This window comes from Netta rufina, assembly GCF_964035555.1.
Source record: "Netta rufina genome assembly, chromosome: 4".
NCBI lineage: Eukaryota > Metazoa > Chordata > Aves > Anseriformes > Anatidae > Netta > Netta rufina.
This window is the reverse complement of record NC_140127.1, coordinates 35,261,561-35,280,441: the sequence shown is the minus strand read 5'-3', so window position 1 is coordinate 35,280,441 and position 18,881 is coordinate 35,261,561. Positions and strand designations below refer to the sequence as shown.

General features: G+C 41.9%; 2 protein-coding genes across 2 annotated transcripts in view; one reads left to right on the top strand and one right to left on the bottom strand.

The window, feature by feature from the left end:
* The window catches only part of MMAA (metabolism of cobalamin associated A), a 35,894-nt gene that overhangs the window by 14,146 nt on the left and 2,867 nt on the right, over positions 1-18,881 (top strand). Inside the window, exons 11-13 of the transcript XR_014618376.1 lie at positions 7,659-7,830; positions 11,021-11,096; positions 13,888-14,041. The gene's annotated coding sequence lies outside the window, so the exon portion shown is untranslated. The remainder of the gene's footprint in view (positions 1-7,658; positions 7,831-11,020; positions 11,097-13,887; positions 14,042-18,881) is intronic.
* The window catches only part of ZNF827 (zinc finger protein 827), a 102,287-nt gene continuing 97,988 nt past the window's right edge, over positions 14,583-18,881 (bottom strand). Inside the window, exon 14 of the mRNA XM_084286328.1 lies at positions 14,583-18,649. Within this exon, the coding sequence (XP_084142454.1) occupies positions 17,842-18,649 (808 nt within the window). The 3' untranslated portion in view covers positions 14,583-17,841. The remainder of the gene's footprint in view (positions 18,650-18,881) is intronic.

Sequence of the window (18,881 nt, the reverse complement as noted above, 5' to 3'; positions counted from 1 at the left end):
GTAAGACTGGAGTAAATGGATCCTCAAGTCAGTGTGGTGTTCCCTCATGTAAATCTCATCATAAAATCACCAAAAAGGAAAGATTTTTACAAACAAGACTTATACAATTTACAAAGAAAAGTAATATTGCACTGAAAAGGTGAAATGCAGAATTAGTTATTGACAAGCTGGATAGAATAAGGCTTTTCTGGTTTTTTAGTTTTATTGATCTGGAGTTTCTGTAGTAAACACTTTGTTTGCATACCAAGAAATTGCAGTAGAGAGAAACAAATTGCTAGAAATGTCAGGGGTAGATCTTTTTAATTTTATTCCTCAGCCAACTTCGCAGTAACTTCATTTGCTAGGTTCTTCTTGATGAATCAGTGACAGTGATTTACGGAGAAAACAAATTTGCTTAGGAAGCTTTCTAACGGGAGAGCTAAAGGGCACACAATGTGACAGGGAACCTGAAAGCTCGCTGGGAACAGCTGCAGCCTTCTCGGCTCAGCTGCAGTATTTGCAGCGAGCCCTTAGATGGTGCTGTACAGCAGCGCTCAGCCCTGCCGTGCTCCCGCTGCATCCGGGGTGGCAGCTCCTCCGCAGGGTCACGCCACCCGAGGGATGCTTTTGCTCCAAGTCAGGGTCTGCCGTGATCACTTAGATCAGCTGCCTGACTTCTTGGACAACTTCTCTTGGAATACTGATGGAATTTAAACTTATTTTTTCCATGAAGTTTTCATCTGAAAGAAAACTAATTCCAAAATGTTGCTTGAATAAATTGTGGAAGCGAAAGTGACTCTCAGGGCCTGGGTGTTCCCAGCAGGGTGTTCCACACAAGTCAGAGCTTTCTGTCCAGTAGAGGAAACACTATTCTTTCTCTCCAAAGTGTTATGCCCAGTAGCTGGCAAGCTAATGTATATTCCTGTCCTTTGTTTTTCTACATATCCATGGATCCGTAGCCTAGATCTGAAAATTTTGCCTTAGTTCAAGCCTACAAACATGGATAAGGTATCTCTGGGCACTGTTAATTGAAATCAGTAAATGCAATCTGTCAGTAGAGACATATTAAATATTAAATTCAAACATAGATTTCAGTAACTGCTATAATTTAATTCTTATAAAACTTGAACCCTGTCATGCTTAAAAGTGTGTCAGATATATTGCTGTCTCTCTGTAAAATAAAGTGCTTTTGAATAATAGCTAAAGATTTTTTGAGGGCATTAGAGGATCATCATGATGAAAGAATCATGATTCAGCCTGGGAACTTCCTCACGTAAATGTGGATGTGGTACCAGGGCTTTTAGGTTAAATCTTCCATTCTGTGGAACTCACTTCATTCCTAAACAATTGTTGGATCAGGGACACAGATTTGGGGCTATGAGCTGTGCTGTTAATTGCAAAGATATTGAAATGGAATTTCCTTCAGCGGGATGGGTCTCGAGCCACGAGGTTGGTTTTATTTGGAAGCTGTTGGTGAATTTCTGAAAGGAATTTGTTAGACAACTCTCAAATATCAGTATCTAGCCTTTTCTTTTATAGGGAGGCAAGAGAGAAGTGAGATGTTGAAAATAGCTTGATCCCTGCACCTTGGAAAAGAGCTAAGTGAGTGAATTTTTCGAAGTTGGGAGTACAGCCTTCCCATAGTTTTATTGTGTGTTTATGCACGTTCCTGTAATTTGGGAATGGATCGGATTGCTTCCCACCTTTTACCACAATTTGAGGGGATTAAGCCTAGGAGTAGCCTGCCAAAGCAAATTAAATAATTCATGTTTCCAGCATGACTTCATTTAGTTGTGACTTTTATTTATTTAGAGAGAGTGAAAGAGCTGGTGTTGTTACAATCTCAGTACTATTTTTTTAATCTCTGTAACCTTTTATAATCCAACCATGTATTTTTTTTTTTTTTTTGACCTTTGAAACGTACCACACTGCATAAACTGAGTATCCACTGTGTGTTCTGCTCATCCCAGTAATTTTCATCCTATGGTCTCTGGATGCTGTTATTTTAGGTGTATCTTTTACCATTATGCAAGTTAACAAGTTTGTAAAACATTACCCCAAATTCTGAGGGCACATAGAGGGGGAACAAGTACCAAATCTTTTTTTTTTTCTTACGTGTTGAGAAGCTCTGTAACTGAAAACCCTGACAAGTTAAATGTTAGTAGGTGGGGACTTGTAGCCTAAAACTGATGCCTATAGATGCTCACCTGTGGAGAGGGACTCCTGCAGCTGTGCTCAGTTATGTTCTTCCAGCTGCAGCTGAATTTCTGCCACATTAAGTGCCTTAAGCAGCTGCAGCAGTGTCACACTGATCTAGCATTTAGCTTCCCCAAAGCTCTGCTCAAATATTTGAACTCAGTAGAACCCCGTGCTTTGAGTAGGCGAGTGTCACTACAGCTTTACAGAAAAAGAAACAGCGACTGAGAGGTTAAACCAGCTTCCCCTTACCACACAGCAAGTCAATGGTGGAGCTGGAATTACAGCTTGGGAGGTTCCTGGCTCTTGCTGCACTACAATGCTGTGTAGAAAGGTCATTTCCCAAAATAGTACTGAAAGTTCCCATTTGTTATTGATAATAGGGCAACAAAGGGCTCTAGCTGTATTAATAGGTCACTGTATAATGTCCTTAATAATCCATAATTAGCAACCCTGCAAAAATGGCAACATTGCATTTTTCTTAGGCGGTATCACTTCCACAGTTAGTTTTGTCTACTCTCAGTAGGTATTTTTATTTTGTCTCTTCTAAAACCACTTTATTTAAAGGAAACAGACACATTCACAAAGTAGGCGTTAAATAGCCTCCCTGTTAACTGTCATGTTGGACCTCATATTGGACTCACCTTCAGATCTGTTCAGCTCCCCTTCCTCTGTGAGTACGTGCTTGTCATGGCACTGAAGTTTGACAGTCACTTTGAAGCTATCAAGCAGACTTCTGTCTGCCTAGAAGAAAAATATGGGCTGTTGGAGAAGGCTGTATATTACCTTCCATACCTTTTGTATACTACCTTCTTCTAGGAGGCTGATAATAGAGGGGTTTGGTGGCAACATTTTCCGTGTTGTGTGACAGCAAGCCAGCACTGGCATACTTGGGCAGTGTAGCAGCTGAGGTACAAGCATGGGAGCCCACAAAGGCACCAGGTTGGGTGGTCCCCAAGGCTTCCAGGACAGGAAGGAAGGCAAACCCCCATCACCACACAGCAGGACAGGGGACAGGAAGGTGAGTACTTGTGAAGGAATTGTCACAGATTGTATCACAGCCAGACTCAGTTCGTCCAGTGTACCTGGAGCTGGGGTGCCTGGTAGCTATTGCTTGATCTTTTTTTTTTTTTTTTTTTCCTTTTCTTTCTTGCTCTAATATTCTATAACTCCTGAACTTATAAATGGTAGTGGCACTCTAGCTTTTTGGCTTCAGCAGTCTACTACTGAAGGTTTCTGTTTCTTGTTTTTCCTCTAAATGAATTATTTCAACTTCCAGGTTATTTAGCAATTTAAGGGCCATGGAGTAATAAGTATGAAGCTTGAGTTTGTTTTTTTTACTGGGCACCTATATCTGTGCATCTGTAATTGACAGAAGAACAAATGGTGTTTTATGCTAGCCAAGTCTGAAAAATTCCAGTGAATGATGGTGGGAAGAGCGGCATTCACAAAACAAATAGTTATTGAATCAATTTATCCAGCCCTGTTTTGGTTTGAGTTAGGGAGAAGTGTTTCCAAACAGGCAAACCCCAAGAGAAAAACAAAACAAAACAACACACCTCCCCCCAACAAAAACAAAAACAAATTAAAAAAAAAAAAAAAAAACATAGATTGATGATTAGGAAAACAAAATGTGTAAGGAAAGTTAAGAAACCAGAACATGTATAGCATAGGGAAGTGGCAAGGTTGCTGTTCTCTCATCTTTATTTCTGCAGATCTATGTATTTGAATTAACAAAGCAATATGAGCTTTATGTGCTGGATTTGCTTTTTAATGCATGTTGGTTGAAGTAATTGGATCTATTGTTGTGGGCAGGGAATGCCAGCTTGGCTCTTACAGTCACTGACTTGTGAACATGACCTACAGGAGGTCAAAACACTGGAGAGCCTGCTCTGTTTAATTCTCAGAGGTAACAGTCACAATAGTTACTGCTTTGAAAAAATGATCTAAGTGATCCCTGCCTCTATCTAGTTTACTGTTTGTATTGTATTGTTTATATTTTTTAATTTTTTTCATCTCTATAAGTGGATTCAGAATTTTTTATTTTTTTTCTTTCTTTTTTTGAAAGCACAACTGAATTTTCACAATGGAAGTTTGTTAAATAAATAATCATAGATTGAACTGTAAATGCTAGTGGTTTTGAGTGATATTTTGGTACTTGCTCAGCCATCCTGCTTTCATTCCTCCTGCTGATCAAGCCAGCCAGACATAGCCAAACAGTCCTGCATAGGAAAAACAGTGTACTTTCAGCTTGAGGAAAGAAAAAAAAAAAAATCTCTTGTGATTGATGCCAAATGATTCCTGGTGAATGCTGATGGCTACATAATTTCAGCATTGAGTACATCTGCCTTCCCTGCTAGGGAACTCCAGAGACACCTGAGAAAAAACATCCTACAAAAAGAGACAAATGCTCTCTTTAGTGAGTCTCTCAGTTCATGCTCCTGATCTCACTGTTTGGGCAGTGTAAGCTCCGGTCCCTGTGGCAGAAAGGCAGGCTTCAAGGTCTGTGTGGTTTGTATTTTCTGGCATCAGCTGGCTTAGTGGTTCTTCATGGAATGAATCCTTTCAGAGAACTAGGGGAGTTGCTGTCAATCCTCAACTTTCCTCCTAGAAGTCTCTCATAACATAGTATTTTAACACTAGCCGTGCAGTGAAACTGCAAAAGATTTTGTAATCCATTACCAGATCTGGTGGAGTTAGAGAAAAGCAGGCATGGCATCAGTGACTAGATCTCCTGTAAGGTATACATTCCTGGATAGTTCAGGGGAAACTGAACTTCCTTGGAATTTCTTTCTCTTCCCCCTAAAATCCACCAAGATATAGGTACCACGTTATCTGTATTGAAGATTCAATTTGAGCTGATTTGGAAATTAATTTTTCCTTCTGGTGAATAGCTTTCTTCCACCACACTGCTCCTTAAAAGTGCTTATGTAAACAGCTATAACCTGTGCCTGCTATCAGGTTGGTTGGGATCTGTGGGCAGGCTTACATGTACTCTGTCATGCTAGTAATGTTTTTCCAGAACTAGGAGAATTCAGACCTCCTTAAATCTGGACTTGGACTTGCAACAGATTTGAGTATTTTTACCTCTTGCTAGACAGTCTTATTTTTAATTTGCTCTATGGCTTGGTCAGGGCAAGCAGCCTGCTGTATATCTGCCTGCACTTGTTTGGAATTGATGCAGTGCGCTGTGTTGTACTCAGATTTACAGCCAAGGTAAAAGGAACAGCCACTTGTTACCGTCTTCTCCTGCCCCCCCTCCCCCCCCAACACATCAACTGCTCAGTGCTCCCTCAGAAGCACATTGGACTGCTCAGAACCAGGGGAAGTGTGCTAAAGGAAACAGTGAACAGGGCCCTAAATCAATTGCCTCAGGTCTCGTCTTCTCCCGGGTTCTACGTTTCTGTCTTGCTTTCGACCAGGGCTCGTTCAGTGTTTGTGATGGGGAAGAGCTACTGAGGATATAAAAGGCTTTGCAGCTGGAGGAGAGGAGATGCAGGGCAGGCAAGATCAAGACTCCCAGCTGTTGTGTAAATAACTTTAAGGGCATAACTTTTTCAAAAGGCCTGTCCCTGGTTAAATAGTTCAAGTCATTGCTATTAGCCAGGAAACCTCGGTTCTTTAGCCCTAATAGATCCAAGTTAATTTGGATTCTCCTCTCCATCCCCTTTTCCCTTCTTCATATCTTCTGTTTACATGCTGTGACCTTACACAAACTATTTACCCCACTCTTTTTCTGTGTGATCATATTTTATAACTCTCATGACGGTGTATTTCTGCAATCTTTCAGCAGTGAACTGTACCCTGTATTTTGTTCCCTTTTTCCTTGCTTATGGCTTAGATGGAAAGCTGCTTTGAGCCAGTGTGGAATTCGTGCTACTTTTAATTACAAAGAGTAAATTCCCGCTTTTGCAAAGCTCCTCTCCTTCATTTTCTTCCTGATGGTATCTGTGCATCACTGTCTGCTGATGGACCTCTCTCTCACTGGCAAAGGCAGGTTGTGGTTCTGGCAGTACGAGGCACCTGACAGATGCAGCCCTCTTCTCTGCTGCTAGGTGTGATAAGGGAAAATGCATTTCTGAGTTGGAGTTAGGAAAGAAAAGAATCCACACTAGTCCCTGCCCAAATTCTGACTGTTTCTCTTCAAAAGACAGAACTATCATGCGATGGAGTCACTTGTGTTATGGTATGAAGTCTTTATTTATAGATGTATATAAATAAAAATCAGGCTTCCTCTAAAAACTGTCATCCTGCATCTCCCAAAAGCTGAAGAATCTGGAGTTAATGAGTGAGGCTGAGTCTCGAGAAAGAGCACCTTTCACTCAGAAAGACTTGTTTTAATTTGGCTGCTGACATGGGTTGCCTGCAGTTTCATCCTACAAAAAAAAAAAAAAAAAAAAAAAGTTGTTAAAGTGTTTAAAAAAGAAAAGTTACTGCACTGCAGTATTTGATATGATGTTTGCATTATTTCATATTTTGCCTAAAATAAATCCAGTATAGTTGAGGGGGCATAAGATGCAGTTGGCAGCTCAGACAAAATAAGATGTGCTACCAGGGATGAGGATGGATAAGTCCTTACATAAGATCTTCATTGTCTGACATGAATTGTGTGAGGAAGATCATTGGAAGCAGGTGCCCTGAACAGCTGGTGTGGTTGTCTGCTCTTCACCTTTCTAGGATGTAGGTTGGAACTATGCCATACTGTTCTGTCTTAAAAGGAGAAAAAGAATTGTGCTTTGGACTGGAAGTACCTGGAGGCTGGCTTCCATGTCTTAGAAATTGAGAAAAGCCAGTCCTTTTGCTTCAGTCAGCCTGTGATCCATGATGGATGCAGTCTCCATTTCCTAGTTAGGTGGGCATCAGTCTCTTTTCTGATACCTCTCATGACCAAAGTAACCTACAGGGTTGCAGGTAGGAAAGGGTTGGCTGCAGGTCTGAGTGTCAACTCCTCCACTTAGTGACCTGAAGCCTGGGTGGGGTCTCACACACGCTTGATTTTCCATTAGTAGGAGAAACTCTGCTTATTCACAAGAACAAGACCATGAGAAACATCAGTGGGGGCAAATGGATGGGGTTTCCTGTCTGGTGTGTGGACAGGCTGCTGTCCCCTCTTGGGCTGTCTGCCCGGTGTCCCCAATTGCCTACTGGAGGTGAAAAAGGTGACGTTTTCTTCCCTGCAACTTCAGAGCACGTAGCAGCTGTCTCTGGCCTGTGCCCACGGGTGGGAGGCTTCTCTGTGTCCTCATGCCTTCCTGGGAGAGCTTCCAAAGACGTTGGAAAAGGCAGGAGGAGACCTCTGCTTGAGGGTAACTTTATTTGTCGGCCATCCTCTTTACTGCCTTGGAGGGAAGGACAAACAAGGTTACCATCAGCTTCCTGTTGAAGGCTTCCTTGGGATGGTGTAAGTGTTCAGCTTTCACTTCAGTGACAATATTATGTGCACTACTGGGCATTGCACTTGCTCTTTCCTTTTCTGTTAACAGAAGAGACGTCTTCAGTAAGTCCGCTTCCACGACTGGGCCTGTGAAGAGAAGATTGGAAGGATTTAGCAGTCTCCCTGTAGAAGCAGGATAATTGATTTGAACTTGTTATGACACTGCAACTTGTGATGACTCTTGGGCTGCCCTTTGCAAGAACAGAGCAGGAGGAGGCAAGGTATGTGCGCTTCTGTGAGCACTGTTGTGGTAGCAGTTCTCTGGGTTTCAGTGTTTGCACAGTAAATTCAATGTCAACATGTACAGACAGCAGATCTCAGAGGAGTTAGAGGTAAATAGCCTTTCTTTTTGAGGTTTCTAGAGCAAGATGCAGAGCTAAGGGATTTCTTTCAGTTTTTGCCCTGTCATGAATTGGCAGGTGACTTGGGAGGAGGTGGTCCCTGGTCATTGGGCAGTGCCAAGAGTGAGCTTTGAACCGTGCAAGCTTTTGGCAGCTCGGGAACATTTGCACTGGCGACTTCAGAGTCCTGTCCTCTTTGTGTCTGCCAGCAACATTTTTTTGGTGATCTGCTTTATTTTTATTTGGTTATTAAAAGCAAAAGTTAGGTGGCTCAATCCCTCTGTTAGTCTGTCCTGGGAAGCTTAAAAAAAATAGTCCCCCAGGAAAAATGAACTCTGAACTATACAAAAACATACCACACCCATGTTGTTTTGCTTCCCTATATGCGGAGCGTTCCTGACATCTCAAAATAAGAGCACGGTTCTTGAGAAGCTGTTGGTTAGGTGACAAAAAGTGAATGCCAGGACTCACGTGACTCGTGCTGTCGGCAGCAAATGTACAAGTTGAGGACCTGCCTGTTACAGTGACGAAATAAAAAATTCTGGTGGAAAAGGTCCATTTTTAAGGAAAGCTCAGGAAAACCTCTCTGTGTAAAGGATTTTGGGAGCTGGATCCAAAGGCAGTCGGGCAGCCCATGGCTGGTAGTGCTCCTCAGGAACCGCACATTCTGCTCCACAGGAAATTCCTGTGTCTTTAGAAACTTGTCCGACAGCAAAACATTCCACTGGGAGAAACCTCTGAGTAATCCCAATGCATGGATCTTTTTCTTTCTTTCTTCTGAAGTGTTAGTTAGCAGCATTACTCTGAGAGCAGAATACTGGCAGGAACTGAGGAGTGAATGGGCCAGTCGAGGAGAGTAAACACTTCTGCCACCTATGAAAGGAAACTGAGCAAAGAGACCTTGTCGTGCAAGTGCTGAGGTCCAGAGGAGGGTAACAGCGATGCTCATGAGTGAAAAATGTTTTATTCGTGGTGAGAGTGAGCAGAACAGGGCTGTCCGCGTTGGGCATGTTAGGTTGACTGCTATGAAATACTTTGGGGAAGGCTCATCAGGAACTATTTTTGTAATCCGAGCACTGAGGGGGCAATTTAGTATATTACTGGGTTGCAGGCTTGTAGCAAACAAAGTACTTTTTCCCACATAGTGGGTTTTCATGTAAATTGGGGAACTCGGTGCTGGAGATGCAAGTTTATAGACCAGATTCAGTGAGAGGCCAGTTCTGCTGTCCTTTCATAAGTACATACTTTTGCCTTGCACAGTCACGTTAGGAAGACCTTGGGTATAAATTACTCTCACAGCACCAAAGGAACCTTAGTTAGCTAAACAGAGCTTGGAAAAAAATACCACCAGATTCCTCTTTTTCCTGTTAAGTTCCCAGTTACACAAGCTGAGCTGGGCCAGCACCTGCGCCGGTCTTCCATCTGGGACCGACTCCCAGGCTCAGTCGTAAAGCAAAGCTGCTGCAACCGTGCTAACAAAGGTGCTCTGAACAGCAGGTGCACACCTGTAGAAGTGTATGGTAACCTTTGGTAGTGTACACAAGATTGCTTTCCAGTAAAAATTGGATGAGAATTAAATTGTATTATGAAATTAATTAGCTTTAATAGACTAGTCACGGGAAAATAACCACGTGTTTAACACAGAACGAGGTATTCCAATATGTCTGAATTTGGGTAAGTGATTACGTGCACCCTTAATTATATTTTCCTGGTTTGAATGGCTGGAGGACTGTTCTTCGTGGCTCTGTCTGTCTCAGAGGAATCTGTCACTTTGAGTAAGAATGAAACTTGACTGGTAAAAATGCAATCTTGCCATAGTATCACCACATAACTGGATCTTATTTATTTTTAATTGACATGTCAACTTAAAAGATGTAATGCATATTTTTAAATTGCATTAACATTACATTCAGATCTTTTCGTTGAGTTCTAGGTGTGCAGTCCCATTAAAAAAAGGTAGCTAGATATAAAAACATGAAGTCTTAATGCTTGCTTACTAAATATTCAGAGTGCAAACAGACATTGCTGATAATACATGCGAATGGAGCGATCCTGGTGTATTTTAAAAGTGTCACAGGCATGAGTGACAGACACCACTGTATGCATATTATTTCAAATCACACTGATGGAGTGTGCACTCCTAAAACTATGTATTTTTATTTATATTCCCATGCCATTTTATTTTTATTTTTCCTCAATTTCAGGAAAAAAAAAAAGATACTGTGATTTTATTGCTAAAACAACTGCTGCATCTAACTGTAATGGAATGCAATTGTATGCTGTGTACTAGGAAGTCTAGATGTCAGGAAAATGTTAATCCCTACAACACTAGAAATGCAAAACATGGATAATTTAGCATAATTTATTTTGCTGGTTCTAGCAAGAAATTCTGTCTGAATTTCCCCCCACAATTTTAGAGTTGTTGTTCCTACAGGGAAGCCGAGTGACTTTGTGCTCTCTCCTCAAGCAGCAGTTGCTCTCGGTGCCCAGACAAACTCTGTGTGCATGAGGCTACGCAGCGTGAGACGTGCAATGGGGCAGGGCGTGCCTGAAGCTGGCTCCAGCCCTGGGGTCTGCCTTGGTGGCAAATTGGTGGGCATTGTGCTGGTAGTGCTGCTGTCACGGGTGAAGCAGCAGGCTTTTTGTGATCAGGGTGAGACCAGGCTAGTGTGGTTATTTGCAGCAACATGCTTGAGGAGGCAGTGAGAGCAAGGCAGGGAAAGTATGCTCACATTCATTTATACAGTCATACGCAAATAGGTTCTAAAGTCCTACTCAACTATGCATGAGCACGCTGGTTACATCTCTGACCCTCCCACCTGGCTTCCTGTTAAATCTGTTAAAAAGGAAAGTCTCCAGTCTAGTGTGTGAATGAAAATTCCAGTCCTAAATAACAGAGACGGAAAGAATCAAGAAAACATTTGCTATGTTTTCTGTTTGTTTTCTTTGTTTTTTAACCAGCCAGAAAGTGAGGCCTATTTTTGGTTTTGGTCACATTAGGCTGTGCTGAATGTTGGCTTGAAGTTCTAGGAGCTCAGTGATAGCATTTTTCTATTCTTTATTTAAACAGGCACCTTCCCAGAAGAGCAACAGCACAAAGTTTGCAGTTCCAATGAAATGATGTCTGAGAAGTGCTGGTAAAGAAGGTATGTGATAGAAATTAGAGGCTTGAAAAGTAATGTAGAGAAGAAATATATGCAAACAGAGAATACTACAAGAAATCAAATAGTCTTCTTCGTGCTAAATTGGAAAGTGATTTTTTTTCTTTTTTGTATTTCCCCCCCCCCCAGAGTTTTGCAATGTGTTTTATTTTAATCACAGTTGAGGGGGAGGGAAATGGAACAGTCAGTTTTATTTTTTTTAAGCTAGTATGAAAAACTTCCCTCATACAGCCTTAAAGTAGGGAAATAGGTTGCAGAACCTCCATGTGGCTGCACAAGAAATGCCAGATTATCACTTTTTACTCTCCCATATGCCTCTGTCTACAACTGCATTTTACTGTTGTTGCTGGTGTGTTTCTTTTTTCTTTGCTTTTTGTTTTTTAACTTAATGGAAAATTTCCTGTTGTTGTCCCTTGCAACTGTTCTGTGCCTGCTCTGAATCATGTTTCTCTTCTCTCTCTCGTCTTCCTCTTTTTTTTCTTTCTCCTCTCTTCTCCCTCTCTCTCATCTCTCTTCTCTCTTCTCTTTCTCTTGTCTTTCTTGTCTCTGTCTTTTCCCTCCTCTCTCTCTCTTCTTTCTCTTCTCTTTCTTCTCTCTCTTCTCCCTCTCTTTCTCTTCTCTCCCTCTCTCTTCTCTCCTCAGTAGGTACTTAAGAGGGTCATACATGTAAGTATATCCACAGCCAGGTTCTTCAAAAGGCAGCTGTTGTGCACATGTGGCAGCACAACAGCTGCATTTCTGATGTGGTGCTTGGTATCCAGCAACTGGCTGGCTTCCTGGTGTACATAGCATTATTTTCCCAAGAGGCACACAACAAGCCCACAAGCCAAGTAGAATTCTGCGCTATTTCAGATGTAACCTGTTAACTCAGCCTAGATTTGCCAAAACACGTGTGACTTCCAGCACCAAGCCAGTCAAGGCTCTTTAGAAGTGCTGTCCGCCAGCTGACGTGTCCTCCTCCCACTGAAGTGGGCAGCAGGCCGTCCCCCGCAACCTTCCCTCAGGTTCCTTAGGCCCAGGTGGTGACTGAAGACAGGATTTTAAAAAGTGACTAATAAATTGAACTGCTTGCTCAAGCTGAGGCACCTTGAAGATGCTTATCTTGCTGGGGGTATGACCTGAAGGCACTAAATCCACGCCCATCCCTTTTCCAGGGGCTTCTGCTGGACACTCAGGCCCTGGCTCCCCACGTCCAGAATTAGCTGTTTCAAAACAGCTACCTTAGTTTCAAAAACTTCATTGCAAAAGACCACGCACCTTCCCCTCGCAGGCTACTCAAGTGCCTCTGTGCTGAGAAGATGGCGTTCCACTTACTGCCATTCCACAGACAAAGCCATGCTGGGCAGACCTCCGCTTCGAGTGATTGTGCTGGCGCTTTATTAGCTCTCCGAAAATATATAGCAGAGAAGAGGCTGTGCGGGCTCTGCACAGTCTGCCTGAGCTCTGACCCCGCGGGCAAGAGGCTAGATTGCTTTTACAGCCAGTACTTAACCTTTCTGACGAGACTTGTCAACAAGGAAACCAATTAGCAGCAGATATGATGGCAGATGATATAATGCAGATGCCTGTTTGTTAGGAGCACAACTGGTATGTTTTTAACACAACACCTATTTTAAAACATGGCTCTGAATTAATGACGCCATCCCCCACAAAAATCACTCTACGGTTGAGTTTCTGTCTTTGAGTTTTTTTTCAAAGTCTCTGCCTTAAGCCCTGTTCTGGTGGACTTATGGCAGGTGCAAGATCATAAGAAATAACAAAACTTTTGAAATAATCAAAAATTTTCCACTTTAAAATATTTTTAAATTAATGTAGATGGCATATTCAAAATATATGGAGCTGCAGAATGTGAAGAGGGCAGTTCTTGCCATCTGGAGTGGGTCTAGACACAAACTGAGATGTTCTCTATGACCGCACAAATGTATATCGGTGTATATATATCAGAAAAATAAAACAGTTCAGGGAAACCTGAGTTAATTGATTAACACTGTGCAGATCTACATGCATGTTATAGCCACCTGCTGGAAAGGACAGTGGCTCCTTATTGCATAAATATGTGCCACCAATACCTCTCTTTGGGTACAGATAAGGTTCCTCTGTCACAAATACAGAAACATGGTTTGGAGGAGGTGGGGTGGGGGGAGCTAGGGGTGGAGCTTAACAGGACAGCTGATATTTTGGTTGAGATTTGGCCTGATCATTTAAAAGAAAGCTAACAGTAAAACACAATGTCGGGAGCAACTAAAGGACTTGCTAGCTGACTTAATTGATAGCTGACTGTGTGCCCAGGCAGGACAATTCAATCCTCTGCTCTGGCCATTCCTAGAGAAATTGTTCTCTTCGGAAGAGAAAGTGGGCAGTACCACAGCACTGCGTGCTACATGTCGGGCCATAGGGATGCAAACACTTTGAGAACCAGCCGTGTCCCCTCTCCCTCTGCCAGCCCAGATGCTCTTTGACTCACTGTACACATTCTCTGCTTGTTTGGACTGAACCTTTCAACCAACCTCTGAAACCTTTTTCTCAACTCACCTAACAGTTACTGTCATTTACAACAGACCTGTAACAATTTACAGTTACTGTTTTAAAACCATCAAGATACAATCTGCATCTGGTGGATCAATCTCTTGAGATACCTTTCAAAATCAAACCCAAGAACTCGCATGATCAGCTTTTAATTGCTAGGATAACTATAGTTAAAAAAAAAAAAAAAAAGAAAAGAAAACACAACCAAACCAAACCAACAACAATAAACCAACAGAATTTCATTTTACAGCACAAGAGGAAAGAGCGTCTCTCTGTGAACACAGTCGACTTACCATTCTAATGTCAACGCTGTAGAAGCCTTCCCTTCACATAAGCAGTCACCAGCAAAAGGAGGACCAGTGGATTCAGCACACGAGCAGTAACAGCACTGCATTCTCTACCAGGTACTGATAGAAGGCCTGGAAATTAACATCCCTCTCCCAGTAGAAAAATACATTTTTTTCAATTGATTAGACCTTAACGCTGTCCCAGCTGAGGGCAAAAGACAATCTGGATTTATTGAATGTTAACATTAATTTTTATTAATGGATAATTTTTATCTAATGCATACCCATTTTTTTTTTCCCTTGGTTAGCGTTTATAAACTCTTTTTCTTAAGACGTTAAGTATCTTTTTGTGTTCAATGTGGCCAATAACATCTTTGCTTTCCTGTCTGATTTAAATTGTTGCTAACATCTTACCTCTTTTCCGTGTATCAACTTGTCTTGTTGGAGAATACTCCTCCATGCCTCCCCCCGTAAATCAACCCTAAAATCTACTTAAGGTGGTCTATAATAAGCCAGGAAGGAAAAGAAAAAAGAAACTAAGGGTATAGCCAACCTTTTTAATTAGAGTATATTGTACTTCCAAACTGGATACACTAGAAATTGGCAATGCAACATAAGATGCAAAGGAATATACCAGTTACTGTCAAAATGACCCTGTACAGCCTTATAATGCAAAAAGCTTTATACAATACAAATTTTTATTAATGTACACAAACCTTGACAGAAGGATATCTGAACATAATACAACAAGTTAAAAAAAAAAAAAAAAAAGACAGAAGAAAGAAAAAAAGTACTGAGAACTTTAACTGAATTACTGAATGGAAAAACACACTACCTTTCATTAAAGAATGCATAGGGATAAACCAGTATGAAATTAGCTTCATGGTGGGGGGAATTTATCAGAACTGTTGGTCTTTATAGTAGGAAGGGGTGTCTCTGGAGAACATTCCTTTCTTTAGTCTTGAAACTGCAAACCAATTATTTTAATATGCACGAGCTCTGATAAATACCGTTTTTCTTTTTTTCTTAAAAAAATAAAAACCTCCTAACACACTTTTCCTTACAGAGAAAACTTCTATAACTTACCAGAAAGAATGAATTTATCCTTTCCAAAGTGCTAAACAAATTTCCCAGGTACATTAAACATTACTATGTCAGATACTGCTACAGTGGACCATCGTTGAACACATGGCGTTTGTATGCTGACAGCTCCTTCTTGGAAGTTCCAGCCCTAATTACATTGCAGCTTGAGTTACAGAAAGTAGCCTAGCAATATTTGTACTTCCTCCTCCTAGACAGCTGTACTTTACCTGTTGGTTTGAAAAATAAGCTTTTTGAGTTGGAAGTGTTTCCTCTGCTATGGTGGGGTCAGAGATAGATGAGCTGAGCGTATTGTATAGAACTGGTATAGTTTCCGGATGCAGATTGCATATTTCATGCTGTTGAGATACTCTTTTTTCTTTTTTTTTTTTTTTTTTGCCTTTTTTTTTTTTTTTTTGCTTTGTGTATTTACTAATAGAGCACTTTCTATTTTGTCTGTACTCCCAGCGGAGTTGCCAGGAGTTCTGATGGAGTAAAGCATGGCAAACAGGGCCCTGAGTTACTTGCATTGTTTTCTAAGGTTTATACATGCTTTGGAACAGATGGCTTTTCTTTACTGCGTAGACAGACAGAACTGCCACATGCTCGTTAGAACCAAAACTGTCTGCTGGAATGTAAACAAAATGGTGGGACTTCTCTGCCCTTCAATTAATAATTCCAAACAATAACTGGCTACTCTTTTGGATGTCTCCCCTTGTAGATAGCTTCCAGGATGTTAAACAGGAGTGCACAGATCAGGATGTACTCCCCGAACAGGGAGAGTTTGGTCATGACAGTGGAGGATGTTTGGCCATCCCAGTGCAAAACAAATGTAGGAATCTTGCTCACAGATTAAATGATGCAAATTTTGCATCAAAAAGTATTTCTACACATGCTTCACTTAAGAAGTAATGAAGATTGAGATTATGTTTCTACTTGCGTGTATGGCTCAGAGCCTTTGTGGACCAGAAATGCCTTCCTGAACAGGGGCACTGCATTAGTGCTGTCACAAACAAGGGACTGGCTCCAACTGGTCTGTCAGGATCTCTCCATCCCACAACAACCTGTAGAAGAAGCTGCCTCAGGACAGCATGAGGGTGGATGGGTAGCACATCAGATGTGCCTCAGCACATCTCTTACAGTGGCTTGGCCAAGGGAGGGAGAGGGGGGACTGAAAAAAGCTAAGTCAGACATCTCCAATACCTGGTGAAAGACAGCGAGATCCAATTCCGAGAGACACCATGGAAAATGATAATCCAGTAAGAAAGCATTCCTGTAAGTCATGCGATAATTCTGAAATGCTTCGTATTTTATACTTCCAATTTTAATGCAGAATATTTTTAATTCTGATCTTTCTTCCTGGATATTAAGTTGTCTATGAAACAAATCAATTAACAGTCAGCTTTTCTTCTTTAAGATTGCTGTTGTCATTTTGAGATTAACAAAGGTTATACAACCAATCCACATTTGCTTCTTCCTGCAATAAAGTGCTACATATAACATGTCATTTTAATGACCACAAAGTAAGAGCATTAAATAAGTATAAAGTTAGCTTCCTAGCAGTGTACACTCTATCAGCCATTAACAAAAAAGAATAAAGTATTACTAATAACATAGAGGGTATTGATAGGACCATAGAATCTGCAAGTACAATTGAAATAGTGAGGGTATAAAAGAGAACTGTATGGTTCAAACAGTATCTTTTTTATAGCTTTATATTTCAAAGAAGTTACTGGTACCTTTTCAAATATACAGTCATATTACCTTCATCCCACAGAATTTTTTCCTTTTTTTTTTTTTTTTTGCAAGTGAGAAACAAACTAGTGCAAGACTAAAGCACTGTGCAAATCTGCCTTTTTTTTTTTAGTCTGAGTATTTATACCCAGAATTTATCCATACCCTTTGTAAAAATCCCCTTTGTTGGATTTTTTTTCCACCATAGATTTCTAGTTATACAAGTTGTTCCTGCAAACTAAAAGGTAACCACTGCATAATACAGCATATATATATCTATACATAATATTTATATGCCCTTTTAAAACAAAAGATGTATGCTATGGCCCAGGCTCAGGTGTTTGTTATACCTGCGTAACAGCTGAGAAGAATTGGGCCTGCTGTGTGGGTGTGTAGACTGCATACACTGCATGTGCATGTGCGTGTATACACACACACACACCTTTCGTCGTCATACTGTCACCCTGCCGTGCTGAAAGCCATTTCTTCCTTATCAGCTCTACCCAAAATCCTCAGACCTTGACAACTCAATACAAGGCAGCAAACAACTAAAGGAAGCTGCAGGCAGCACTGAAATCATGCACCAGGCCACCCTGAACCAAGAGTTACTCCTGCCACAACTCTACAGTTCAGGGGGGCACAGAGTGCAGGGAAGGAGCAAGTGTGTTCAAAGGGGAAAAATAATAATTAAATAAGCCAAGACAAGGGATGTGCAAAAGCAGTGTCATGGCACGCTACAGACAGACTCTCTTTCACACACCCACACGCACACGAAGACCAAAAATAAAATGCATCAATATGTAATCTTACAAGTGCTGATTGCCATTAAGGACACTCTTTTTCAGCTTAACAAGACAAAATAGTTTCTTAGATAAGAGTACTGGGAACATGCCTCTGAAGGTAGAAGTATGCAGTAGGTCACCTCTTGAAGATTTAATAAAGCAGCTTTCATGTCAATGCAATAAGTATACACAAAGCCATTTTCTAAACCTTACTAATGGTATAGTACAAGTGTTCGTTACCTCTTCGGTCTACGGTTTGCAGCAATGTATGTATACCTGCTGGGTTTGTCAGGGTATTTTTGGTACAGAATGGAACTGCCCTCAGACAGTTTCTGCCCTTTCTGTTAGTCCAAGATAGGCAAGGAAGGAGTGTTTAGGTGAAGAGGCACCTCCCGGTGCAGTCTGAGGTCTGGGTGGATGGAATGTGAGATCGTAGTGGTTTTTGGGGAAAAACATTGTTAAAGGAATAAGGTGGGCAAACTCTGAGTTCCAGTATTTATCAAAGCACAGGGAAGTGCCGTTGATGGCCAAGGCTTTCACCGCCAGGTTTGGCTCTGCCCCACTGCTGTGTGCAGCCGACATAGCCACTGTCTGCAGAGCCTGGGAGGCAGACATAACTGAGAGGGGTGACAGGAGGTTTCTGGAGCTGTTCACTGGTAGGAGCGGACTGGCTTCCTTGGAGGTTGAATACTGGCCCTTCTTCTCCTCTTCGGAGCAGTCCCCGTTCTGGTGCTTCTTCACATGGCGGCTGAAGACAAAAGGGTGGGTAGTCTTGAACAGGCACTCATCGCAGCTGAAAGTCTGGCGTGGAGCATGCTTCAGTTTCTTGTGCAAGTTGAGATTGTCTTTGCGTTTGCAGCTGTAGCTGCACTGGTCACAGTGAAAAGGGCGCTCGCCAGTGTGGACACGCACGTGTTCAATCAGCTTGTTGGCCGTCTTGGACAGGTAGCCACACTGGTCGCACTTGTAATGGTTGCCAAGCCGGTGCTCTCGGATGTGCATCTCCAGCTCCAGCTGATTTGCTTTCACTGTCTGGCAGATCCGACACTTGTACTCCATCTTGTAGTGAGTCTTCAGGTGGCACTCCATCGCTGCGGGGCGGTTAGTGGAGTAGATGCAGAACGGGCACCTGGCAACACAGCAGGGAAGGGCAGGGAGAAAAAAGAGGAGTCACTCAGCTGGAAGACCTGCATTCCTGGGTTAACCCCGACAATCAGCCCCTCTCTGACCTACTAAAGCAGAAAAAAAGGCACTTAGCCCTCCCTGTACAGTCTCTTTAGAATATTTGATTGACCTTGACATGCCTCTACTTAGAGTAGCTTTGCCCATTAACGGCAGCAGAGCTCGCTCGTTCCTTGGGA